Here is a 26,951-nt window from a genome sequence, read left to right as displayed (position 1 = left end):
GTAATGTAGGATTATAGTCATTTTGAGCACTAACTGACCGGGGATCCATTGACAGTACTCCAAATTTCTGTATTACTGAGTTTATTTCAAGGTTTGTTTATATATATATATATATATATATATATATATATATATATAAATAAATCAAAAAGGTACATCAGATTACATTCAAACTGGCTCTTTTTATAATCCTCATGGTGGATGTGCTCCGTCACAACTTGGCACACTGGTACTGATATTTTTTTTCTTTGCTTATCATGATAGAAATCGCCCATCCCAGCCATGGTTATATGTACAGTGCTTGAGTGGAGAAATTGCCTGCAACATGTCAACAATGACACACCTTGTTTGCGCTCACATCTGACAGCACAGCCCAGTATGAGCTGCAGCAGCCTGCCCAGCTCCACTGGGTCTGAATGCTCGGCCACAACAGAAAGATTTGGCAAAGGAAAATCTGAGATTTCCTGGGATAGAACCTGAAAATACAGACACAAATAAATATAAATACATGGTCTTCAGCACAAATCTACCACAGGGTGAACGTCTAAATTTTCTCCCATGCACAAAGGAAATTGATTATGTCGAACAAGTAAAACTTTATCTCTGTATTGAGAGTGTTTTGTACATGTCACCGGCTTCTATGATTGGTTTGACATCATTTATTTTTTTCTTATGCCTTTATTGTTTTATGTCTTTTTCCTGATCAGGTCATCATTGCAAATGAGACCTGAATCTCAAATGATCATACTTGGTTCAACAAGTATGCTGAGAAAATGAATAAAAACAGAAACAATCACCCTTAAAGGACCCAACTTCCCTACTTCCTATCTGCTGTTCACACTAGATTTGCCTTCATGAAAAACCTCCTGAGGCCTCACTCCATGGAAACAGTTCAGATTACCACTCCCAACAGCATCGACTGAACAGAGTTCAGCCCTCATATGAAGCATGAGTTCTACCACACCACAAGAGGAATTATTCTGCACTACAACACACGGATGTAACGTATCGCTCACATTCCCACCAAACTGTAGACAATTACCTCATTGTAATAATCCAACACCATCTGCAGGATTTTCTTCAGGTTGTTCATCTGAGGAGAGAGATTAAAAGAAATAAATAAAGGAAATTTTACACAATATTTATGCAACAATTCTTTAAAAACCGCATGCATATGATGACATCATGAGCTTTCAGAGAAGATTTAAAGGAGCCATCACCTGGAAATCCTGTGTGTGTGTGTGTGTGTGTGTGTGTGTGTGTGTGTGTGCGCGTTGCGCCTATGTTGAAAGTTAATTGAAAATCGGGAGTTTGAAGTGGCTGACTTTCTGCTCTTTGTTCGAACTCGCAAAAATCCCTTTGGAATATTTTCCTTGTGTTTTGACATGCACCATTGTGATTTCACACTTGTGTTACTTTAAGTTTGACTGCATTTAATCTTTTTTACTGTTTATTTGCACTTTCTCCTGACAAACCGTACAGGCCCACATGTCACCAGAGGAGTCCCAGTGCAGGTCAGAGGGCTGGGTGAGCCACCAGTAACCCGTCAAGGACATTCAGACAGGTTTGTAGCCAACAGGATTTATTGCATGTGGAGGAGTTTCACATAGAAAACGAGGAGCAGAGCGAGGTAAGACAGACGGTGAACATTGCACGGTACCTTTAGTCTCCAGTTGTCCTCAACATCTGTTTTGATGCGACCGAGCCATCCATCACTGAACCAGGCAGGGTCTCTGTAAAGGGCAGCGAAGGTTACTCAACACAAGACTTCTCATTTACCGAGATGAATCATCAACTATTTATTCAGTAAATATCCTTAAGTCTCTGAAAGCAGTGGATGTTAAATAGGAATATTCAGGACAACTAATTTTGATGGAACAACAGTTTTAATTAGGTCAACTAGTCTGAAAGAGAGAAAATAATACTCATGAGACTACCAACCTCGTCTTTTTTAATTCAGCTCTTTATTTAACAGAATTATCACCAATAACGTTAAGACGCTGTTTCCATGACAAGTTTTCTAAAATGATCAGTACTACACATGGACACTAATGTCCCAGTCAATAGAGTTTCTGCACCTGTGCAAGTAGAACAGAACTATAACAGTGGAGGGATGCAGCGTTTCTGCTGCTTCAGTCTTCTGAATTCAAGAGCACACAAAGTATACATTTACTACACCAACATCTGGATCACAGGATGAGAAACATTTTCGATATACAGCTGAATCTGAGTGGGCCAATATGATGAAGATTCATTCTTTCCTTTTCAAACTGTCTTTGCCTTGATTCGCTGCAGTTGTGTGTGATGTGAACCACTCATCCTGACAGAACTGCTTGTAGGTAAATAATGCACGTGCTCCCTCACATCTGATGCAGTGCCTGTGACATTGCCGCTCCAGTGGTCAGCTCCTCCACCGTTCTGCAGGGTGCAGGAGTGTCGAAGGTCTGCAGCTGAGGGGGGCAGAAAACACAGCATCACTATCAGCACTGCTGAGCCGTACATATTGACAAAAAACGTTAGCTGGAAGCACTTTATTTCACGAGCTACGACCGAGGAGTTTATCCAAGCTGCTCCAAATGTTCTGAAGCGGTGCAAAACCCATGTGGAAAATAAGTCAAAGTGAGAGGAGAGATCGCAGCCACACTGACGAAAGGATGCAAAACTCCAAGTGAAAATGAAAAATAAAGTCACCAAAACAGAACAGCAACACCTTAAGTGACGACGTGAATAATTCAAGTCATGGCCGTATGTTGAATCTCATATATCACGATTGTTTTTCCTCAGGAAAGTATTTCCCACCAGTGTCCTGTAGATGTGTGGGTGTTTAACTTGACAAAACATCAGTGATCATCAGCGACATGCCTTTGTCTACAATAAAAGAAACTGGTGATGATTTCCATTAATTACCATGTCTGTTCAGATGTTATATCTGCATCTGTTTGAGAACTGAAATGACAACATACGAATGTCATTACAGATTAAAATGTTTTCCCCAGCTAATGCAAGACAGTAAATATACACAGATGTCTGTACCTGCACCAACAAATTAGCCAGATTGATAAAAAAGGCAGTGGCGCGGCCACAAATCCAACATGCTTGTCTTTTTTCAACAGTCAATACCACTTTTGAACAAAGCATCATTAAAATTAAACGTTTTCCATTAAAAGAAACTTTAAAAAGTGGGATGGTCTTTATTTGAAGAGTATAAACTGATCAATCTTTACAACTATATTATTTAAAAAAAAAACTAGATTATTATGGTATAGGTTATTGATATCGGATGTAAACATTAATTGCAATAACAACCCTATTTAAAAGAAGCTCAGTTTAAGTTTATTACAAACAAGTGAAAAGTATTACTCTAAAAAGAGATGAGAACCGTTGGCATTAATAAAAAATCTACTTTACAGTTAGAAATCTCTCCCTCAAATCACAGTTTTACGTCCTAAGAAGAACCAAATGTGTTTTGACTCAACCCGACATACATCTGGTAAGACTTGTTTGTGTGTCAGGGATATTGTTGCTCAGCGATGCCGTTTATACATCCAGCAGCAGGATGTCAGATCAACTTGATACCAGATCTCATTAAGAAACCGCTCATCCTCTTACTGAACCACAACAAAGCCAGCACAGCCAACACATCGCTGTCACGCCAAGTTCTGTCTGACGATCGAGATTCACATCACCCCGTCACCTCGTATCCATCACAGGGTCAACGGAGACAGACGAGCGCTCGCATTCAAACCTATGGGAAATTCTAGATTAACCAATTACCACAAAAGTTTGTTTTTGGATTGCGGGAGGAAGCCAGAGTACCAGAGAAAACCCATTCACACAAATGGAAAACATGCAAACTGCACAGAGAAAGATTCCAACCCACACACCAGCCTGGAATCAAACCAGGGGTTTCTCGCTGTGAGGTGAGAGCGATTATCACCACATAACAACCTAATTTGATTTCAAAGTGTTTCTGGCAGGTGTGTAGAGTAGCTGAGATATGCTCCGCCCACAAAATAATTCCCCTTATAATTCTACAGGCACTTCAAAAGTGAATTAAAACACTGATAATGTATTTCAGTTGACATCTGTTTGTGTCTGTCAGAGGAAAGTTCGTCGCTTTTGACTGAATAAACAGAGCGTGCAAATTGTTCATTGGCTACAAACGTGGGCCTGACCAGTAAAATCATGACATGGTGACTTATAAATACTTGTTTTCCTTCCTTAAACTCCAAAGAGGTTTGTCTACATTATGAAATAGTGTAAAAAGAATGGATTAAAATGAAACAAAAACAAGAGCAAGTTCAGTTTTTTTCTTTTAAAATTTTTTAATAAAAGCTATACCATTTGATCCTGTACAGGGTCGTGGGGCTGATCGCACCTGACTATGGGAAAGGCTGGGTACATCCCAATACTTTGCAAAGAACTATAGTACTTTGTTGCATTCCTCCATGCAGTACTTTGCATGAGGTCAGGGCAGCATTGCTTCACATCACCTCAGTAATACCTGTTAGACTGGTGTGAAATATATTTCGATAAAGATGTATTCTCTGAAATGACAGGGATATTCAGAATTATTTGGCTGATAAAACTTGATTTCCTACACAGAAGAGGTATTTATTTCATTCCATTGTTTTGTAAGAAACTTCTGTACGTTTATCTTTGAATATAGATTATTTTCGGAATAGAAAAGCATGTTGAATAACTATTAAGAGGCCTAATATTATACTTTCTGTCCATACAAAATAGGCATACTTAAAATTTGAAGGCAACTTTGAGTGACTTCCAGGTACATTTATGACAGACCAAGGGGAAATCAAAATATGTTCAGCCAAGACATAGGCTGTATATTTGACATCAGTGTTCGGGAGCCAAATGGTGACGTAATACTTCATTTAGGTCATTTTGAGGGCATACAGTTCAGTGTTTTCACCTGCAGGAGCTCCCTCCGGAGGGGGACACCATTCTCTAAAGGATGCAGAACTCTGCATAACACCTCGTCAAACAGAGAGCGGTGCTTAACTGGTGCCGGCTCAGTTTAACCACTTGCATAATGTTAATGAAACAACCCAAGGAGTCACATTCCACAAATACCCCCGGGGTAATTGGATTTGCAGTCAAACTGCCGCCAACCATTAAACAGGTGAATATTTTTTGTCTCCGTTACTGTTACTGGTGAAACTTTATATTCAACAGCCTGCAGGATGCACATCATCCATTGCTTCTCCTCTTATTAACGGTGGACTGGCAGCAGAGAAGCCACCCGCAGCAGCTCCAACTCGGGCTGATCTCTAAGAAATCTCTCTTTTGGCTTTATTCTCCCCTCAGCGACGCTCCGCTGCTTTCGCTCCGACCGGCGACAAACAGGTACATGACACCTACGAGCACGTAAACTCACCCATATTATCAGGCTCTCGACCAGCGCCGTTTTGCTGTCGTCCATTTGTCGCCTTTTAGCTTAAAGGTATAATGTTTTCCTCCAACTGTCAGCAAAGCCCTTCCGCTCCGCTCCTCTGCATTTGACCTCACCTGCTGCCAAAGGTAGCGAGCTATTCGCCAATGGCAGATGCGTATATTGGGTACAAGTCACGTCCTCTGCGTCGTGAAACAGCGTAAAGCGTACGAGAATGGCGCAGCTTCTTAATGGATTGGCGTTGATTTACCCACAGGCTTGGTTACTATGAAGAGTGAGGGGATATAAAAGGCGTCCAATCAGAAACGATATCCATGAAGATTGACAGCTATGAAACATTGCCTTGACCAATCACAGAGCGAAATCTGCGGTGGGCGTTTATGCCTCGATTATCTGGACGAAATATACTCGCTTTCCATCGATATGACGCTAGATGGCCTCTCAACTCGTTATTTCGTCTGTAAACACAAATATATAAACACAATAATACTTACAATTTGATGTATACTTCTTTTCTCAGTGAGGTTTTGGCGTCATATTAAATTTAATACGTCTGTTTAACTCCCATCTAATTTTTTAATCATCTCTTCTGTACGCTCTTTATCAGACTTCGGTTCACAGATTTAACAGTGCTTTACAACATGAACCCAAAAATGACAACAAAACAAGGATAACGAGGCTTTTTGCCTGCCTTGTGAATAAATCTCAATGCTGTAACAATCAAACCAACCAAGGAACCACCTAACTCGACTTTAGAAATGTCTATTCTGTCTGTCTGTCTGTCTGTCTGTCTGTCTGTCTGTCTGTCTGTCTGTCTACCTATCTATCTATCTATCTATCTATCTATCTATCTATCTATCTATCTATCTATCTATCTATCTAAACCCGAACAGGGCATCTATCTATCTATCTATCTATCTATCTATCTATCTATCTATCTATCTATCTATCTATCTATCTAAACCCGAACAGGGCATCTATCTATCTATCTATCTATCTATCTATCTATCTATCTATCTATCTATCTATCTATCTATCTATCTATCTATCTATCTATCTATCTATCTATCTATCTATCTATCTATTTATTTATTTATTTATTTATTTAATTAGATGAACGGCGAACATATATTCTATTGTATTCTATTCTATTTTATTCTATTCTATTCTATTCTATTCTATTCTATTCTGCAAGGTCAGCTATAGCAATAAGTGCAAGGCCCTTTTGTTGTGTGTAAGAAGCATCTTTAAAAGCTATTTGAAAACCATGTGACAACAGCAGTGCAGATTTGAATGACATAAAATCTGTAATAATAATGATAATAATAATAATAATAATAATAGTGGAATACATGATGATTTTTCAATTTCTGCAGCACACCCCTGCTTCTAATAATACCGTGAAGACCTCAGTAGATGGTCTGTATTGCTCATACAGACCATCTTCAGTCAAAATCAGGTGAATGACTGTGTAAGAAATCAGCTGTGTGGTGAACAGAGATATTTAAAAAAAAAAAAAAAAAAGGGCCCAATAGGCTTGATATAATATAAATGCCCACAGGAAAACTTTAATGCCATTTGTTTCTTACCCCATTCTAAAAAACAAAAACAGCATAACTTTGTGCAACAAACCAGCAACTGAACTTTTGTCGGTCACATGTTCAGGAAACAAGGTTTTCAAGCAGACTGTGTGAGCAGCACACCTCCTTTTCTCTTTCTCTGAGGGTAAATCATTTCTTATAGGTGCAATAAACACGAGAGGGTGTGTGTCATTGCCAAACACTGGGTTTGAGATTAGAAATCTTCCATGTGTGGCTGCTCCTCTCATTCAATGTATGGAAACTTACAAAAATGCTACAAGAGATCCTGAAACCTATTCTTGTAGTGAGAGCAAAAAAAAAGCTCCACCACAAGAAGCCGCTGGACTTTACTCAAATGGCCTGAAACAGCTCTGGATGTCCCATGCCAGTAAGAAGACACCTTTATTTTACTTCCTGAGGTTTTGCTCCAGAGACTCTGACTGGGAGCTGTATCTATTTTTAGATGACCTGAGCCACACAGACTGACACTTTTAATTCTTTATCTGAGGTGGGTAAAGAGCAAGTGCAAATATTAGCTGAGATATTTTTGCAGCGGTAGCTTCTATGAACTACGTGATGGCGGTCACATAATTTCTTCCCATAGTGAGCTGTAATAAATGATCATTTTACTTTTTTATCCAGTTGTTGACACACATTGCAAAATAGAATTATACATTTAAAAAAATGCATCATGTGAAGAAGAAGAAAAAGTTTTGGCAGCCTGAAGCTCTTGGTGAATGATTGTTGGGTTGAGATCTAACCAAATTAAACAGAGCGTGGGCGTGAGACTTTTGATGTTCTCTGGCTTAAATCGGGTCATTTGACCCAAATAAATGTTACAGTGAAGAGAGAAATGCTCATTATGGCCTCCTTTATTTGTAAATGTTCAAGTTGATCACAGTTACAATAAACAAATGATGAAATTGAAGCTGTCATTCCAGTGGTGCACAAAGCTTTGTTCTATTGAGCTGATGACTGCATTACTGCTCCCTTCAAGTAGAAAGACCCGCGGACCAGCTGATATGGAGAGTGGAGTTGATCATTAACAAGTAGCTCCAATTTATTTTGTCCAGTGATGCTGTCGGGAAGCGTTTCACTTCCTTCTTGGAGACGGTGCCTCTGTGTTTGTTTTCGAAGCAGCCTGTCTACAGTGGAGCGCCACAGCTTCACCGCAGATCTCAGACCAGGTTAGTCGATGTTTTCTTCTGTATGCGTCTGTACAGTTTAAATAACTTTGCGTTGTGATTCTTGGAGGCTCAGACTCCCTCCATCGAGTCTGTTTGAAATTCTTTTGAATTTAAAAAGCATTTCTATATTATAACACTCACATTGATCTGTGTTGCTGTAATTGAATCCCAGAGTTACTATAGTTGCACACCGTAGATTCTTACTTTGATAAGTGAGTTTTTTAACAGGTCAAAATTGGGAAATCACAGAATTGAATTGTGCCTTGATTTGACTTTTTTCAAATGCACTCGTGCTTCTCACTTATGGTGTTGAGCAATGTCTAAAATCACTTAAGCTAAACGTAGAGCATCCGTATCTTCACTCCTCCAATAGAGAAGAGCAGACTTCAGTCTCTTTTATCTTACACTTTGTCTCTCCGCTCGGGCTGTGAGCCTCTGTGAGCATTCAAGGCGTCTTTATCGCTGTCACCGTGTCAGGTCACGTTGCAGACGGCCTTCCCCCACCAGTTGGTCAGAGTCACCTGGGGTCATCCAGATCTCTACAAGCGCAAACTGTCGACCATCAAGATATATGAGTTGCTACAAGGTGAGAGCTTCGCTCGCACACGTTCCTCCGGTTTACTAACGCTCAACACTTCAGAGCTGAATTTTCAAAGTTTCTCACCTCCTGAAAGACACTTCACTTCACTTCACTCGCATGTTAACTTTTAAGAAAATGAAGATGCATGACCAAATCCATGTATGAATAAGAACTAAATTAATAAATGTTGCAAATTGAAGTTCATTGTGTAATTGTGAGTTGCTCAAAAAGGGAAATGCCATCTGTATGTGAACCGCTGACCCTGAATTGTCTGATTTGTTGTCAAGGTTTTATTCATTAGTAGAACCTTTATAGTTGAATGGTTGACGTATTCATAAAAGGTGAATGGTGCTGTTTAAGAATATTTTGCATGACTTCCTATTATACGTTTGCTTAACGTTATTTTTGTGTTGTAGAGGTCTGTTGGAAAATGCCAAAAATGGCATCGTATTTTCCAAATTATTGTTAGGAAAATCTCTATATAGGCTAAAATTCTCATTGAATCGCTTGAGAAAAGCTTTTATAGTCCTGATTTTTCATCTTAATCACCACATGGTCTCAGAAAGCGAGGTCTTCTGTAATTGTCATTAACTTGCTGTGGTTCGTTTGAAACGCACAACAACAAGCCTGATAAAAGGCTAACCCATGGTCATGAGTAAATATACATTGGTGGCATGTTAAAAGACGGAGTTAAAAGTCTCCATTGAAGTCAGAAGTCAGTGGGTTTAGAGGGGTTGACAGAACCTGCAGGCAAAAAGACTCACTGCATATATTTGATTTTAGAAAATTTGTGATTTGTTGCAATTGCAATTAAAACAATTTCTAAATATAAATGGCCTTCAGGTTTACATTTAAAGTTTCATTTTCAGAACAGTTTTCTGTGAGTTAGAATAGTTGTACAACTTACTTTGATTTTTTGTTAAAATATAGAAAATCCTAACGGCCACTTTCTGATTAATGATTATTTGATGAGGAGCTGCTCAGTGATAAGAGGTGAAATCTTGCTGATGCAATTACCGCATGTGACATTGTGCGTGACAACCTGATAAACAGCTGCAAACCTGCGCACCTTGACTTGCTTCACATTTTTGCCAGCTTCCTATAAACGACTGGCCTGAGCCACTCTTACAGTCTCCACATTAACAGATCGTTCTGCTGATAAACAGTCTCACACCCAAACATTCACATTTTCTATATTAGCTTTGATTTGACCAGTTTACAAGGTGACAGTTTGACTGATCTTCATTTGTAAAACTTGTAAACTTCTGCAATAAAACAGGACTTTTCTTTTTTTTTGTAAGGCAGGAACGCTTTAAGAGCTTTAAGAAATGTAAAGACAATAAAAAACCATAAATCTTCTTGTGCTAGTTAGAGACTTTAGATATCAAATTGTTCTTTATACGAAGTTTCTGCTGCTGTTATATTCGTGATTTAGCTCAAAAGTTAATTTTATCATTTAAATGTGTCTCCATTCCACTAAAACTAATTTACTGATTAAAAACCACCCACCTTCTTCAAAAGGTAAAAACCCCTGCTAAGGAAAGCTTTCCGTTAATCAGATTTTCCTGCATACATTGAATTATCAGTAGGTAACATGTACATTTCTGCCAAGAACCAAGAAGAAGAAATAGGATAAAACTAATGATTTCTTTTCTGAAAACACACATTTTAACAAGTGAATTTGATGTAAGCATTATAGAGTAAATGAAGTGGAAAAGTTAAAACCGTTGCAGACCTCCTGTAAACCAGATGTGACGGGTGAAAGGAGGCTCTTCCTGCTAAGCTTTGAAAACCCCCGACTTACATCTCAAACAGAATTGTTTCCTTCCATCATATATGTAGAATGTAGATTGAGATTTTTTTTTATCTTCTTTCATTTCATGTCCCTTTTAAAGGTTTTCTCATCTCATTTCTGTCTCTCTTTTTTCCCGTCACATCAGGAATCCACGCAGTCATGTCCGTCCACAAGCAGACGCGACTCGCATTGCCCCGTCTGCCTCCAGACGGCCACTTTCCCTGTCCAGACAAACTGCGGGCATTTGTTTTGTGGTACGAGGTCACACGGACTCACAAACTGAACATTACTCGGGCTCTGTGGGAGTAACTTATCAGAGTACAGCTGTTACTTCTACTGGCCCAGTTTCCTGGACATTCTTCATTCATTCTCACAACCAGTTACCTCATGTGTTTATGTTACTCATTTCATTGACCAGTGTACCATCAGTGTACATAAGACCTTGAGGCCCATCCAGAGTTTTTTTTTTTTTTTCTAATAGTTGACTCTTGCCATGGTGTCAGCTTGAAAATTGAATTGTGACGCAAATGATAAAACCTTATGTCTCCTTGCTTGATATATAAATCCATATTTACTCACTTACTTTACATTTGTGATGGAGCTTAAGCCTTCTGCGTATGCGCTCGGCAGTTTTGGTTTCTGTTTTGAATTTTTCATGGGGGTCATGGGTTCACTCTGGTCACTGGTTCAACATGGCGGACCCTATCAGGAGTGTATTTCTCCACTAGATATAGCGCTACCGCTGCGATTACCCCATCACAATAAAGATAATAAGATACTGATCCTGTCAGGATAGGCTGTTATCTACAGGCACCAAATGCAGCGAAATGAAAGAATTCCACCCTCATGGACAAGCAAGGCCACCACCATCATTGTTTTGAATTCTGTTAAAACTTTATTACCTTTACCTTGAATTACAGTAAAAACCAGAGCCATGATTTTCCAGTCTCAGTAAAACAGAACTGCTTTTTCCCAGAACTTTTGTAGAAATGTTTGACCATGGGTGGTATTTATTGTGCCGTGGGTTCCTCGGCAAGCTCCTTAATCTTAAACTTCTCAGGTTGCACGAGAAGGGTAAGAAGCACAAAAGCTGTGGTAAATCAAACAAACTGATCACATGATCTGCTGTAGGAAGCAGCTTAAATACAAGAGAAAGAAGATATAATGTTCTGATGCAACTTTGCACTGATCCTACTGGCCACAGATAGCACAGCCATTTCTTTTCCCCGACACTGTAACACAGATAGCGCTGCACCCGTCCCACACCTTCACACCACCCAGAAGGTCGTCATTTGTTATGAACATTTACACAACACAGAATCTCCCCTGCATGACGGTCAGTATTCTCCAGTGCTTTCAGTGTGGTTGAATTTGAGCATTTCATCCTGCAGCTCGCTGTCTGATCGCTTACTGGAGACATGGCTCATGGCTGGATGCCATCAGCTGTCCTCTATGCAGACAGAAGGTAACGTGGCAGGTTGATTTCTCTGGATGCCACCATCAGGCGTTGACACATTTAATGACATTGTGATTTTCGCAGGTCAGTCTGATGTGTCATCAATTTAACGAGAGCAGATTGGATCAACAGTCCAAGGAGGTTCTTTTAGAAATCACAGACTACAACAAGCGTTACTCTGGAGCTCCACGAAGGGTCAGTGATTATTATAATCCATATTATTGCAACACATCATCTGTGTTTAGTTGCATGGACATATCAGATATTCAGTTTTTTAGTCTTTACGTAACATCAGATAAGATTTCTTTTCCCGTTTCCTCTAATAATGGGTCTAGCAGCAGGAACATTTCTTATGCAAGCTTGAGAACTTGTCCTGTACAATCACCAGCACCATGCAAGGTATCAGGTGAACTCCTCACAATGAATGACACACCCACATGGCCTAGCTGAGGTGTACATTTCCTTCTCTTTGAATTAAGAAAAGGCAATATTTTGGATATGGCTCTCACACAGAGTCGACTCCTTCACGAACAAATTAACGGTAGACTCGTCTCAGATGCATGACAGCTGTAATTTTAGCACAAATGACGCATGGTCCAAACCTGGCTCCCAAAAGAGTTGCAAGTCTTTGTTTACTTGGGATTAAATAGTTTCAGTAAGCATAGAGGTCATATTGCAACTCTTGGACTCAAAACTGGATAGTGGGTGGCAGCAATGCGAGCACAGAGATAAGTTATACTCAAGTGAGAGTACATTTTTTGCTTGTAAAATGCCATCAGTACCAAAGCCAAACTATGACACTCTGGCAGGTCAGAGATTTGATTGTTTTGTTTTTTGTTTTTTTTTATTACAATTGTTGGTCAGAAATAGGATCCAGCTGTGTTGATTTTGTAAAATATTATAAAAAAAGTGAATTCTTTCATGAGGGACTTGTATTTCTCGAACAAAAACTTATGAAAAAGGTTTTGTGAAATAAACTATAAATACCATCAACTCCAGTACGGTCCTGTTGAGATCAAATTGGGCCGTAAGTGACTTCTGAACTAAAAGGGATTTTTGACTCCTTTGGAATAGATATATAACTAGACTTCACGAGAAAGAGATCACTTTTATCTGCTCTTCCTATTTATGTCAGGGTCATAAGTGTCAAGCGGAAATCCCAGCTGACAAGGGTCGATACTCAGGAGACACACTTGACAGGCCAGACTTCAAAAAACCTAATCATACATACACATCTATGGGTAATTTACATTCCCCAATGGACCTACAATACATGTTTGAACTGTAGGAGGACACCTGAGCACTCTGGGCACAGGAAGAACATGGAAACTTTACAAAAACCATTGTTCTCGTTGGGGTTTGAACTCAAGACTTCCCTGCAGTAAGAAGAGCGCACCGACACAAAACACCCAAAAAGAACTCATGATGGAAAACCCAGAGTGACAGGAAGGAATTTTACGTAGAAACCTGGGATTCACATGCATCATGGTTGTGTGTGTGTGTGTGTGTGTGTGTGTGTGTGTGTGTGTGTGTGTGTGTGTGTGTGTGTGTGTGTGTGTGTGTGTGTGTGTGTCCGGTCAGCTGGAACTGACTACATCCCTCCACCCTGAAACCTTCAGGCTCTTTATATTTGAAGTAACCTTACAATGGAAGAAAACACAGGATATGAGATGGACTCCTGTATATTGAAGTATTGTAAATATATATTTTTTTCAGTTAACTAAAACTGTTGTCACTTTAAATCAAACACACGTGAACATTTTCTAGTACGTAGTCAAAGCTGAATGTGATCGGTTTCATGAAGTTCGGATTGTCTATTATCAGTTTTACATCATGTTTACTGCTACTGCTTTATTATTTTATTATTCTCTGACTCGTCCTCTCTCCTGCATTACGTCCCTTCCAGGTGATAGATTACCTCTGCGACGCCCCACTTCTTCTGCAGTTACTGGTCCGAAGCCTGGGCACCATGGGAGGACTTGTGTGGCTGTTTCTCTTCAGGGTGGCTCTGTGCTGCGTGGGGACGGTGGTGTCCGTCTCCTCCCCTCTTCTGGACACCGTGTCTTCCCCATCAGATCCCCAGGACACAAGCCCCTCCATCTGTGGGCTACTGGGGGTCTTGGATGATCTGGTGGTGGTCACTCTCCTAATCATCTGTGTTATTAACATCAACCAGCACATGGGGCCGGAGAGCGGACGCCCTGAAGACGCTACAACCTCACATGGAGTAATAGGAGATTCACTATTGATGGAAGGTGCTTGAGGTTGTGGTAGACGCTGTTTGACATACTTTTATTGGATTTTCTTCCCTGTGGCTCGAGCTGGTTGGATTAGTGGATGCAAGGGTATTAACAACTGCACAGCATGAAAAAGTGAACGTGTCAGAAGGTGTTGGAGCCTCTCAGACTGAAGACAATACAAATACAATGTACAGTGTGCAGCTATGGTTACAAATCTTTTGTAAAAGCCATCATAAAGGAAAAGTCTTGTAGGGACTTGGAATTCAAGTCCAAATTGTAAATTGATCCTTTTTTTTTTTTTTTTTACTGTGTTTAGGACACACTGAAGTTGCACTATAAAGGACTGGGTTTGTTTTCATACAATCCAGACTGTTGAGTGGTAAACTGACCAAAAATCATGTTTTCACTCATTGGATTGTTTTAAGGGTTCAATCGTCCAGTTTTTTTTACATTACATAAGTTACGGGACAGAAGAATCCTGTCAGGAAGAATTATCCTGCCTAAAAACACTGATCTTATGATCAGCATCATGATTGACAAATAGCAGCCTGTATTTTCGATCACTTATCTAAAGTGACCAAAAATGGAAATTCTCCCATATGACTACCAATTGTACCAAGACTACCTCTGCAGCAACTCAACTATACTATGTTGTATAGTGAGCTAAATCAAAGTTGTCTGTAAGGTATCACTGTAAATACTTTGTTGACTTCAATAAAAATATATTTATTGTCTAAAGTGGCTGTTTTTATTACACTGAACACTCAAATTCATTTTTGTTCGACATTCTCCACTTGGGAGGTTGAGAATTTATTACATCAATTGTGTTTGATTTGGTAAACAGAGGGGGTGGCTGCAATTCTAAAAAGTTGCTTACCACTGATTGTTGTTATTGCAAACTGTTGTAATGTTTCAGCCTTTCATAAACTTGGTTTATTTACAACAATTCATCTTGACCAGCTACACGTACAGTCAGAAGGTCTAATTTGCATTCATGGAATGTAAACAGACCAAACCGTTACAGATGATACAACCCAAACAAAGACAGCAACAGAAGCATGTATAGACGACCTTATTTTTCTTGGTTGCTGCACCAGGCTGCTGCGTTCCTGAACATGCGCAGCCAGGGTGAAGGAGTAAGGGAGGCTCTGAAGTCCCTCGGGGCCCAGGGCCACTGCCAGGGCAGGGTGCAGCGCTCTGGGTGGGGCATCATGGCCAGATGCCGTCCATCGTTGGAGCAGAGCCCCGCGATGCCGTCTGGGGAGCCGTTAGGATTCAGAGGGTATGTTTCAGTGGGATGACCCTCATCATCAATGTAACGCAGTGGGGCCAGTCCACTAGAAATCATCATCCTCTGAGTCTCGGAGCTACGGAATTGCACCAGACCTGCAGAGGAAGAGGAGGGAATTTAAAAAAAAATTTATAAATCAACATTAAATACAGATGTTTATACATGCTGACCTGAGAGTCAGTGGAAAAAAAACGAGCAGAGAAAAGTTGTGTGCTCATATACAAGTACATGTCGGGTGTTTCTACTCTCATTATGAAAGCATCTGAAGCATTTTTTAAAACTTGTCATGCAATTTATCCTTTTCCTCAGACATAAAGACTGATTGATTTAGAATCTGTTAGAAATTACGATCCAGATACTAAAGTACAGGCAGTAACAAATCACTGCAACTTACACCCTCAGAGATTTTATTCTAGCACAGGATTGTAACTCAGAGTTGTCGGTTCCTTTCTGCTGAGTAAACAAAAAGCAGGCAGGAGAGTGGAGGTACACTACAGCTCCCAATGAATGGGAATGTTTTCAAACTGGGCTTTACATGTTTGTACTGAGTTTTGGGTTTTTTCCCGCATATATTCAAGTGCAGTCACATTCTCACGATCATCATAATAACTATCACTATGCCAACAGAAATGTATTGTCTGGCTCCATGTTTCCCTGATAAATGAACTTTCAGTGTCTTATTTATTGCCTGTATCCACTTGTTCAGTTTTTTGGGGGACTGCTGTTGAAGTTTTTCATTTTTTGTATTGCTCTATCTATGCTAGCTGTACTCTAACTGTTACACAGACCACCAAGTACATCTAATCTCATTTGCTGTTCATGAAAATGCATTATGCATTGTTTAATTTCATTGAAGGATGGCTGTTCATTGGTTCTATAAATACTTTTTTTTTTAATTCTGTGTTGGACTAGTTATGATCAATACTTTAATCAGAATTTTTGCATCTGAATGAGAAAAGAAACACTAAAGTAAGAAAAAACAAAACAATTGAAAGGTTAAAAACAAAAAGAGGAATGAATTGAATTTAAATAAATAAAAACTGAAGCTAAATCTAAGCCCATTACAAACTTGGTGTGTGAGTGCAGGTCTGTGCCAGTGGAGTGAGAGCAGAAACCTGTGTTTGCTGCCATCAACTGAGTTAACATGGTAACTGTTTTCTAGTTCACTCAAGTGGTTTCAACGTTACCTTCTCCATGTGCAACCCAGACTCCCAGAGCAGAGCCCTCCATGCCGCTAAGCCACACGGACGGAGATTTCAAGATGCCGACGCTGACGAAGCGAGACTCAAACCTGCCAGACTTATTGTGTGTCAGCACCACTTCAGTTTCTGGGGAATAGAAAGAAAAACACCAGGATTACGAAGGTTTATCTTACAATAATGGAACAACTTTTTTTATTTTTTTTTAATTTCTTCATTTTCTTTTCATAGGAACATTTCTATCAATTCCTGTGTCTTATCGCCTCACGTGATCCTTTTGGACCGACCCAGCCCAGCAGGGCCAGCAGCTGGCAGCCGTTACACACTCCCAGACTCAGCGTGTCGGGACGCTGCTGGAAACGGCTGAATTCAGCTTTGGCTGTGTCATTGTAGGAAATGGCAGCGGCCCATCCTTTAAAAGTAAAATACAGTCACACATGAGGAAAATATCTGCCTCTCAAAGTGGTCCTTCAGTGATCATACGAGTGTTTACTCACCTTTAGCAGATCCCAGGACATCACCGTAGCTAAATCCACCAACAAATACAACCGACTTGAAAGGCTCCAGGGTCACAGAGCCAGCACAAATATCCTGCATGGTGACGTCCCACACCTAGACGCCGGCGATGAGAGGGTGAAATACTGAACATGCTCCACACAGCTTAGATTAACAGATACCTGGTCAGTAAAACGTGTAACTACCTCAAAGCCTGCCATGTACAGAGAGACAGACATCTCTCGATCTCCGTTGCTGCCCTCCTCTCTGACCACAGCCACACGTGGCAGAACTTCAGCTGAAAGAACATTAAAGATAAATCAGCAATAACTGGTGACAGCTTGTCATGGGCTAACTGAAGCTGTAGTGGCAGTAACAAACATTTTTCTAAACTGTACTATTCTAGTAGAGGGAGTCCAACATTTGCCTGATATCTTGATGGAAAAACTAACCTTTGGCTACAACATGAGTATGTGTCCGATATCACAGGAGGGAAGGTGAGAGCCATTTTTGACTAAACAATGCCATGAAGACATTTGTACATGCAAACAAAAACATGATGCTATTTACAGGTTTGTTTGGCACTTTGCGACCCGTCAACTCTCTTTAATATTTTGTGTACTCTGGAGTGGTGAGAGAGGCTACAACAATCGATGGCTGTTGTGTTCACACTGTATTGATAGAGGCGGGGGAGTGACGGCTGGTCCACGTGGTTTGAGTCGACACATGAGCTCCTGTATCTCAAACTGTTGCACAAGTTAAGGCTGGTACGGGCATTAAAGTGCCAGAATACACAGTGGATTGCAGTTTGTTGCATCTGAGGACTAAAAATGGGAGCGAAACAATACAGGGTAGGTTTATATTTCACAAACAACACAAATAAAAACAGATACCATCCGTCTCTATATATTACTCCATATCGATATGTAGGTCTTACGTTGTTTTTGGAGAGTGGGCATTTCAGACGGGTCATAGGTCAGTTTGAAGCACGGCTGTGTTCTGCGGCGAAGCCCCTCCTCTTCCTCGGCGACACACTGTTCGTTTGCTTGGAGACGTTCCAGCTGGAAGCTCGTGTCCTCCCACATTGATCTCAGTTCAGGCAGTGGCTCTTTCAAAACCTGCCGTCCATCCACGTTTACAGTTACCTTGACGCGAAGAAAGGAACAAGATTGCAGTCAGCCGACACGAAACCAAAGACTTGTGGTACAGTTCATGCCCGGGTCAACAAATCTCACCATAGCATCTGGTCCAAAACCGCAGGTTCTGCCAATCCTGAGACACTCCACGCCCGCAGCGCTGTATGCCTCATGCACATTTTTGAAATCAGACTCAGAAACTTCCAGAAGCAGACCCAGCTCCTCATTGAACAGCAGCTCTATGACTGTACAGAAGACAAATGTATACCAGGATGTACTCTAAATATTACAGTAAAAAATGGATTACACAGGAAAAATAGCACACGACCCAACCTCCAGTTCCTTGTGAAGGCAAATGTACTTCCATCCCACGATTTCCTGCAAACGCCATCTCCAGCAAAGCCGAAATCAAGCCTCCATCGCTGATGTCATGCCCCGCACTCAGCAAACCATCTGTGACAACAGGCATTTACCTTTAATAACACATTTCTTAAGTTTTCAAATACAACTTTAACCAGTGGCTATTGCCACACAGCGAAAAGCCTTGGATGACAAAATAAAAATTCAATAATAAAGGTTTGGTTCAAAGACTGAATCACAGTAAATTATGTTTAACTTTTTCACTTTAATTGGAGGTGAAGCACAAACACACCGTTGATGAGTTTCTGAGTGGCTTTGAAGCAGGCAACCAATAGTTTGGGCTGGTCCAGGTCAGGAACGCAGTCTCCCAGCTGATTGAAGCACTGAGCCAGAGCCGAGCCTCCCAGACGATGGTGGCCTGGACTGAGAGGGACCCACAACAACACTCCTGCAGACCAGGGGGAAAAAAAGGACAAAGGCAGGCTGTGTAAGTGTTTTACTTTTAGAGTAATGAGTGTGAGCAGTCTGGGTTGGGGAGATACAGTATTTAAATTCTACAGGAACGTCCTCCTAAATCTAAAACCACCTTTTTTTTTTTTTTAAATGTCTTCATAAACTTAAGGAACTGTACCTTTGCCATCTGGATCCTCAAGATCAGGCGTTACGGTGGCAGTGATGTCAGGACAAACAGCGTATGTAGAAATGACCAGAGAACCTAAAATGGAAACAAAAGCTACCAAGATTAATCAAAACTTCTAACAAACAGCTGATACAGATACTCTATGGGAGTATGCGTATGTCTATGGGAGTGGTACACAATCTTATCCTTGAGGTCCACAATATCCGGTCCTTTTGCAGATGTTCATGTTAACACACTGATGAAACTCAAGGCCGCCCAAACTAAAGCTCATTCTAATATAAATCCTAAGATTTTAAAGTTGCCAAAGAGAGCCCTTTAAAATATCACAAAAATTCAAGGACAAGCTATAAATGTCTCCGGATGCATCTCTATATGAAAAACTGAAACGGTCATCAAAGTCATACAGTCACAAACTCGTGCATTCAGTGAGCGTACCTGGAGCTTTCACCGTCTCTTTCCCCACCCTCGCTGCCATGCTCAGGGAGTCCTTTCCACCATCTATGGCCACTCCCAGTTGAGCCAATACCTCACACAGCGCTTTGCAGGCGTCATACAGGCGCGGCCCCTCACCCGGCAGCTTAGCGGCCCACATCCAGTTTCCACTACACTTTACATCCTGAAGACCAAAGAAGAGGAAAAAGACAAACATTCAGATTTGATGACATGTGACAGTGTGTCCTGGGTTTCCTCACACACTCCACTCAGCTCACCTTCAGCGCGGTCACTCTCGCAAACACCAGATTGGTTAGAGCCTCTCCCACAGTCATGCGAGCTCCAGCTGAAGGACACACCAGCCCTTTAATTGGCTGCTCCCCGATGGACGTCGCTGCTCCCTGGATGCCAAACGGTGAGAGAGCGACAACAGCGACGTCGGCCAGCGGGGTGTGAAGGGGGCCAACGCACTGTTGCTGGGCAACCAACCCAGTCACAGAGCGGTCCACCTGAAGTGGGGAGGGAGTAAGGATGGGCGTTAACCGTCTGCACACAATGTTTTCACTGAGGGTAGGTAAAGTTACGCAGGAGGTAGACACACCTTGTTGGTCAGGTAGCGTTTGGATCCCACAGAGGGCAGACGAAGAACCCGCTGCAGAGCGTCTTTGACCGTGAGCCCGTCAGGGAGAGTCAGAGGCAGAAGGGTCTGAGTTAGTCGCTCCATTTGAAACTCTTTCTGCGGCATTTTACCCAGAACCCAGTTCAGCTGCAGGTCCACAGGATGACGTCCATTTGCCTGCTGGTCAGGGTGGTCGCCATCATCCACAAGCACGATCTGTGTCAGAGATCACACTGCAGTCAACCCACTGATGCTGGCCTGACACCTTTAGATGGTGATTCTGGAGGTGGTCGAGCAGGACAGGTCAGCCAACAGCTGCTCATCGAGTCTCTTGATGAAAACACTGTTGTACATTTATCTGGAACAAAGCTGAAACTCGCCTTGCCATCCCCTGTGACGTCTCCCACCACATCAAAAGGGCATCTTTCTCTGTGACACACACTTTCCAGGAAAGGCAAGTCTGACGGCTGCAGCAGAAGAGCATTGCTCTCCTGGTATTCTGCGCCCCAAAGCTCCATCACACTCAGTGTGGGGTCGCCTTTCTGCACAACAAATAGAGAGAGAAATACTGGTAGTGGCTACACAAAAGGATATTTTTCAATGCTTTATTGTTCTAATATGTCAATCATACTGAAGAAAATAAATAAAAATGATCTAAAACTTTTATCAAAGGGAAAATTTTTAACTTTTGTTTTACCATGACAGCGTTTCATTCAAGCATATTAGAATTTATTTAATCATACCACTTTTCCTTTAGCTATTGATTGAGACGAACTCGTTTCCTGTCACTCCTATACATTTTCTATACCATGACTATGGGGGGGGGGGGGGGGGGGCGCTACATTCCTTTATGAGTATTTTTCAAAAACAAGTGTACAATATTTCAAAATGAAGGCCATGGAAATGCTTTTCCACAATGTTAAAAGATTCAAGGACGATACAGACGCACAAAAACGAAATTACGATAAATGTGTTTGTACTTTGCGACTTCCAGTCTCTGAACGCTACCTTGAATCTACTGCAGTAGATGACGGCTCCTGCTGGTTCACTCAGCTCCTTCAGCACATTACCTACATGAGGATAGCACTCAGTGTTAACTTTGTTTACAGGATATATATAAACCACATACATCAAACCAAATTTGCTGGGTTTTTGTACCGTTTCCTCCGGCACCCTGATCGTGAATACTGCAAATTGGGTTTCCGCCACCATTTTCCAGACAAGCCCGTAGAGCACGATTCATTTTTTGCTCCATCTCGGCGTCGCCTCTCTGGACTGCTCCCATGTCTCTTTCACTGGAGTTGTCACCTTGGACCTAAAAAAGGTAGACATCTTTTTATTAAAAACATTTTTTAAACAATTTGAAATGTTCTCAAAAGGGCCACTGCTGGTCTCCATGGAATTTTCTTGCTGTACTTGAACAGATGAGGCCGCTCCTCCTCCAACACCGATCCTGTACACCGGCCCTCCGATCTTCACCACCATCATCCCTGAGTGACACGTGGAGGAAAAAGGAGTGGAGAGACACCATCAGCCACTATTTCATTCACGTGACAATATAGCTGCAGAGTTAGTTCGACTTGTCTCACAGTGTGGACGTGCATTACCAGTCTCAGGGTCCAGTTTTTTGATATCCTTGTCTTCAATGGTGCCGAGCCCTCCGCTGAACATGATTGGCTTAATCCACTCCCTCCGCTCCCCGCCGGGCAGCCGCATACCAAAGGAGCGAGCAAACCCTGAAAGGAATGAACAGAATTTCATCACTGAAGGTTGAACAGTTCAATATACAAACTCAAAGTCATTTAAATCTGATGGGATCCATCAGGTGTTATACCATCTTAGTAACAACTGGAGTGATTATTAATACAAAAATGATATTTTCATTTCATCCTAAAATGGTCCAGGATATAACATCCTGTTTTTTTTACCCGTCAAAACTGGTTCTCCAAACTTGTTGCCGTAGTCTGATGCTCCGTCGCTGGCCTCCAGAGCAACCTGCAGAGCAGAAGCGAAGCTGGAAGGATGTTCCCATTGTTTCAATGCAGACTCCCACGGAAGGATAAAACCTGGAGAAAAGCAAAAACAAGGTACAGTCAAGCGTATTTCCTTATTGAATAATATTACTTCCCATTTTCTAATGTTCTGCACGTTGTGCCCCAGCCATTCATTTTATTCAATTAACCTGGTATGAAGAGATTTCCGAAACAGTATCCAGCAGTGCCAGCAATCACATGACCTCCTCGACCAGCACTCTGAACGTCTCTAATCCGGCCTCCTGTCCCTGTGGTGGCACCGCTGAAGGGAGCAACACCTAAAAAGGTCCAGACAGAACTTAAATTAGTGTTTGAGTGGGATAAAACATGACAGAACAAGTCATTTCATCAAATAAGGATTTGTATCCCGACCGGTTGGGAAGTTGTGAGTCTCTGCAGTAAAGATGACGTGCCGCAGTGACGGCTTCGTCCCATATGGGCTGGACTTGGACGGGTTTTCTGGGTAAATGCAGTTGATCTCCGTGCCTCTGATACCACTGAACACACATTTTAAGTTGAGTCAGTATAAACACAAAGCCATCTCAAGCATTTGTGGCTGCCATGCTCTTCCTACCTGCTGTTATCACAAAACTTTATGATATTGTTGTGGTTGCTGTGCTGCTGGGTGTCCATTATGAGGCTGAAAAGTGTCTGGTCCTGCACCTCTCCGTCAATCACCATCTGACCACGGAAGAACCAGTGACGGCTGTGCTCACTGGGACGCCGAGGCACAAAGCATCAGAAAATGAAATCCCCCAAGAGGAAGTCAAACAACAAATGCCTCACGCAGAGCAGTCGACAAGCGATAACCTTGTTGTAGAGAAGACGTGGCACACCCACCTGTTTGACTGAGCCAGATCGAAACACTCTACGCTGGTCGGGTTTTTTCCAATTTCCCGAAACATGGATGTGTAGTAGTTCAGATCCCAGGAATCAAAGCCAAGACCTGCGCAGTTAGATAAATACATATGCAGAATGAAAAACCTTTAGGCAGGGTGTTTCCATCAATCATTCAAACACATAAATTCAGCTAAACATGCATGGTCTCTTTTACAATTTTTAATAGTAACTGCCGATTCTTTTTGTTTGCTGGAGGGTCAAACTATTTTTAGTGGTACAGGACGTAACTTCCCGCTGAGGCTCTGAGCCGACCAGCACAAGTGAGATCAACCATGCAGCAGAGAAAACTACACTAAGTAGCATTAACTTCATATTGGACTTTGAGGGCGGGTTTATGCCGTGAGGTGCAAGAACCAATCAATTTGAAAAGCAACAATCATGCACCGACATTCATCTGAACAGAAACACTACAACATACACATTTTCAAATATTTCTGCAGACACAGACAACCAAATGAACCAAGTCAAGTTAACGACGTTAACAAAATGCAACTGGGAAATAAAATGGTGTCAAAAACAATGAAAGTACACTTTTCAGTAAAAGTCTTTAAAGAGACAATTAGGAGTTCCTTCCTTTTATTCGTCTCCCGAGGAGCCTGCTATGACCAGTTCATGTACTTAACACACACATATTTAAGAGACAATAAGTGGCAGCAGCATTAGAACATGTGGCTGCAACTCTTCATCCTAGAAAAGATTTTGGGGGGGGGGGGCTTATCACATTAGACAATCAGATGCACGTGCAAGCTAATCAGCAGCATCACCACCATCCTGTGACTTCAACCAGCTAAACAGTAAAGTCATGCATCATGTGACATTAGCGCCACCACTGGCACACACAGTGTACTCACAGAGAGCTGCAGGACTGAAGTGAGGCAGGAATACAAAAAGAGAGGTCACAGTACATTGATGCAAAAAGACTCTTTGACAAAATCCGAGGAGATTCCTTTATGTTCAAAGATTAAGACGTTCTCACCCAGATCATTGTTTACTGCCTCTAAGGCTGCGAGGCCCGTCCCCATGAGGTCCACTTCAAACACTGCCTGCGGTCTGATGTCCACGGTGAAGGTGGTGATGGGCTGGTGATAAATGCACTCCGTCATGCTGTCATACAGAGACTCTGTGAGCGTCTTTACATCTTCTTCAAATTTGGACATCTCTAGTCCAGACTGGGGCTGAAAAGGACACAGATGGATGGCGTCAGGACACATCTGACTGAGGAGGGATTGTCTCTTTTTTTAAACCTTGAAGTGATATTCAGGGTGTTTGAGCACGTGTTGACACCTTGATGCAAAACCTGCGAGACATCTCCACTCGAGAGACGTTTATGAGCCCGGCGTGCTTGCAGATGGACACAGCATTAGTCGACCAGGCAGTGGAGAAGTTCAACCTGGAAATTTCACATTAAAGACAAGCAATGTTTGTCTTTTTACAGATTATTAGGAATATTTTTTGTGTGAGTGTCGGCCTGCACACACCAACAGGAAATGTCTTCGAGCCTCGTATCAGTGCAAACTGTTAGGCTTTGTGAAGTGGGGGAATTGATGTTGTCAAACTAAACACCGTCATTGTGGCCTTATCAGAAATGATCACATCATTCAAACCGAATCAACTGACAACATGTGTTTGTCTTGTTAGTTAGAAGGTGTTTCAGTTCAGCTGAGCCCAGCTGGTGACTTGTGTCCAGACACTGAAGGCCATCAGTTGTAGCCTCTGTAATTTACAAAGATATTTGAAATGTGACAAGTGGAACAGGCGAGGATGTGATTGATCACTTGGGACGCTCCACTTCCAATAACAAAAAAAAAGAAAAAAAAGAATATTTGTAAACTTCCGGTGGTACCTGGGTCCAATCTCCACTATTTTCCCTCCGTTGCACTCTGCGAGGTCGGACTGCTCAGACAGTGGATCATCCTGCAGAGGAGGTCGAAACAGCCAGAAGAGGATCTCTTTCTCATGTACAGTGAGCTGATGATCATCTGCAGCACAGATCAGGACCAAAAACAGTGACAAAATGGAAAATTACACAATAGGTTTGATATTTCCCCCCCACAGTATTCTTCAAGATAAGAACAACTTTATAACGATAGTGTTTCTCCCAGCAGCTGGGTCACACTCACTGATCAGCTCCACATTGTAGCACAGCTCCGTGGTGATTGTCAGATGAGGGTAGAGCTGGACGGCCCTCTTCAATGCCCATCCCCTCGGAGCCTCGTCACTGTAGAACCTCACGACCCTCATACCTCATGATGGAGAGACATAACAAAGTTTACTTTAGACTAACTTAATCTGTTCAGTAAAACTGATTCGCTTGGTGCGAATTCTTAAAGAATGGATCACTAAATCAGAGGCAAAAGGTCAGGGTAGATGATCCTAAACAAACACTGACATTTTTACTCGGATGCTGACCTACTTGTCCTAAATAACTCTGCAGTCAAAAAGACCTGTTCTTTGTTTTGTTGCCCCCCCCTTCAAAAGTGTTCTGTCTTTTGGGTTAGGCATACATGACATTTAAGGACTACTACATTTTCTAAAGTGTACAATTATTCATACAAGTAAATCATTAATACCCACTCTTGCACTACGCTACAGTGAAAAAGTGCAGTTGTAAAAAATTAATTCTCATTGGTAAATGAGCACATTAATAGGCCATGAAACTGCAGCTCAAAATGTTTAAAATAATACTTGAAATTGAATGTTAACATCCCAAGACATGTGAAACCAATTAAATAAATGGTTTCTCGTGCAATGGAGGCATGCGGATTATATTAAACACGTGATTAATGATGTAGGTGGAGAAAACATTAACATCATGTCAATTATGAGGCATGAAATGTGTTATTCTATTAAAGGATTCTGCCACAACTTATAATACTAAATACCTCACAGAGGTAAAGCCTCCCAAGCTTGATCCTCTGGTAGTGAAGATAACACTTTTGATATAAAAAAAAAAAAAAAAGAAATCAAGACAACGTGAAAACGAACGACTCCGCTTCTGAAATGTTGCTTAAAATAAACTTCAGTTAAAAGCGGATAAAGAGAGACAGAGCACTGCTCGACCACATAAGTTGTTTATTTCTAAGAACACAAATACACAGTAAACAATACTGACATGGCCGCATGTTGAACCGATGAAGGCACAAACACAGTGAGTATTACTAGTTTGTTAATTCGACTCCTGATCTACAAACTACATGTGACTAAAATCCTCAGATGCCCTCAGTATCCTGCTGAGCGTCTTCTGCACGTCAATCACAAAGCTCGTTCAAACGCACGCGCCTTGTTACTTTTACTGTATTTTCCCTCGTGTTGTTTTAGTGGAAGCTAAATTCAACTTTTCAATTCAAGTCAACTTTATTTATACAGCCCCACATACAACACAGCCATTCTAGGTGATTTTGACAGATAGAAACACAACACATCCGGCTGAAAGCTCGCGAGCGGACTCACCTGCTGCAGCCTGTCCGGGCCGATAGATTCTTCTGCTCCTTCTTCTTCTGTTTGACCGCAGAAAACCCCGCAACTCTGGAGTTGGTCGAGATCTGCGAAGTGACCTGCTGCAACCACGTGCGAGTCACAGCGACGACACTGCGCATGC

General features: G+C 41.6%; 3 protein-coding genes across 4 annotated transcripts in view; 1 reads left to right on the top strand and 2 right to left on the bottom strand.

Moving 5' to 3' along the window:
* hook1 (hook microtubule-tethering protein 1) overlaps nt 1-5,642 on the bottom strand; it is a 16,506-nt gene extending 10,864 nt beyond the window's left edge. Inside the window, exons 1-5 of one of the 2 annotated variants that reach the window (XM_080473298.1) lie at nt 5,396-5,642; nt 2,365-2,450; nt 1,661-1,733; nt 1,043-1,093; nt 344-476 (exon numbers count right to left, since the gene is read on the bottom strand). In XM_080473298.1, the coding sequence (XP_080329424.1) occupies nt 344-476; nt 1,043-1,093; nt 1,661-1,733; nt 2,365-2,450; nt 5,396-5,440 (388 nt within the window). In that variant the 5' untranslated portion in view covers nt 5,441-5,642. The remainder of the gene's footprint in view (nt 1-343; nt 477-1,042; nt 1,094-1,660; nt 1,734-2,364; nt 2,451-5,395) is intronic. The other variant, XM_080473297.1, reaches the window with a different exon arrangement.
* Nucleotides 5,113-14,982, top strand: LOC308115669 (E3 ubiquitin-protein ligase RNF170). Its single transcript, XM_080473299.1, has 7 exons — nt 5,113-5,364; nt 8,064-8,177; nt 8,655-8,763; nt 10,698-10,806; nt 11,944-12,017; nt 12,093-12,203; nt 13,915-14,982. Exons 3-7 carry the CDS (start codon nt 8,749-8,751, stop codon nt 14,269-14,271), a joined length of 666 nt encoding a protein of 221 aa, XP_080329425.1. The 5' UTR covers nt 5,113-5,364; nt 8,064-8,177; nt 8,655-8,748; the 3' UTR covers nt 14,272-14,982.
* pfas (phosphoribosylformylglycinamidine synthase) lies at nt 14,270-26,951 on the bottom strand. Its single transcript, XM_080473296.1, has 28 exons — nt 26,804-26,951; nt 25,474-25,596; nt 25,197-25,332; nt 24,638-24,743; nt 24,330-24,528; nt 23,294-23,399; nt 23,028-23,168; nt 22,826-22,950; nt 22,603-22,731; nt 22,349-22,486; nt 22,028-22,156; nt 21,837-21,910; nt 21,579-21,735; nt 21,429-21,490; nt 20,801-20,962; nt 20,403-20,636; nt 20,080-20,310; nt 19,805-19,985; nt 19,361-19,444; nt 19,022-19,177; nt 18,703-18,822; nt 18,469-18,614; nt 18,171-18,378; nt 17,440-17,531; nt 17,236-17,350; nt 17,007-17,150; nt 16,727-16,867; nt 14,270-15,634 (listed from the first exon to the last, which is right to left on the bottom strand). Exons 2-28 carry the CDS (start codon nt 25,592-25,594, stop codon nt 15,321-15,323), a joined length of 3,951 nt encoding a protein of 1,316 aa, XP_080329422.1. The 5' UTR covers nt 25,595-25,596; nt 26,804-26,951; the 3' UTR covers nt 14,270-15,320.

This window comes from Lipophrys pholis (assembly GCF_963383615.2).
Source record: "Lipophrys pholis genome assembly, chromosome: 10".
NCBI lineage: Eukaryota > Metazoa > Chordata > Actinopteri > Blenniiformes > Blenniidae > Lipophrys > Lipophrys pholis.
This window is presented reverse-complemented; position numbering and strand designations above follow the sequence as displayed.

Excerpts from the sequence above, each read along its gene's own strand:
- pfas (XM_080473296.1), bottom strand. The coding sequence starts at position 25,594 with ATGAGGGTCGTGAGGTTCTACAGTGACGAGGCTCCGAGGGGATGGGCA. Across the intron at positions 19,986-20,079 it reads CGAGAGTGACCGCGCTGAAG|GATGTAAAGTGTAGTGGAAA; the intron begins GTGAGCTGAGTG and ends TTTGGTCTTCAG. Across the intron at positions 17,151-17,235 it reads TGTCCTGGGATCTGCTAAAG|GATGGGCCGCTGCCATTTCC; the intron begins GTGAGTAAACAC and ends TTACTTTTAAAG.
- LOC308115669 (XM_080473299.1), top strand. Across the intron at positions 12,018-12,092 it reads GTCCTCTATGCAGACAGAAG|GTCAGTCTGATGTGTCATCA; the intron begins GTAACGTGGCAG and ends TGATTTTCGCAG. Across the intron at positions 12,204-13,914 it reads ACTCTGGAGCTCCACGAAGG|GTGATAGATTACCTCTGCGA; the intron begins GTCAGTGATTAT and ends CGTCCCTTCCAG.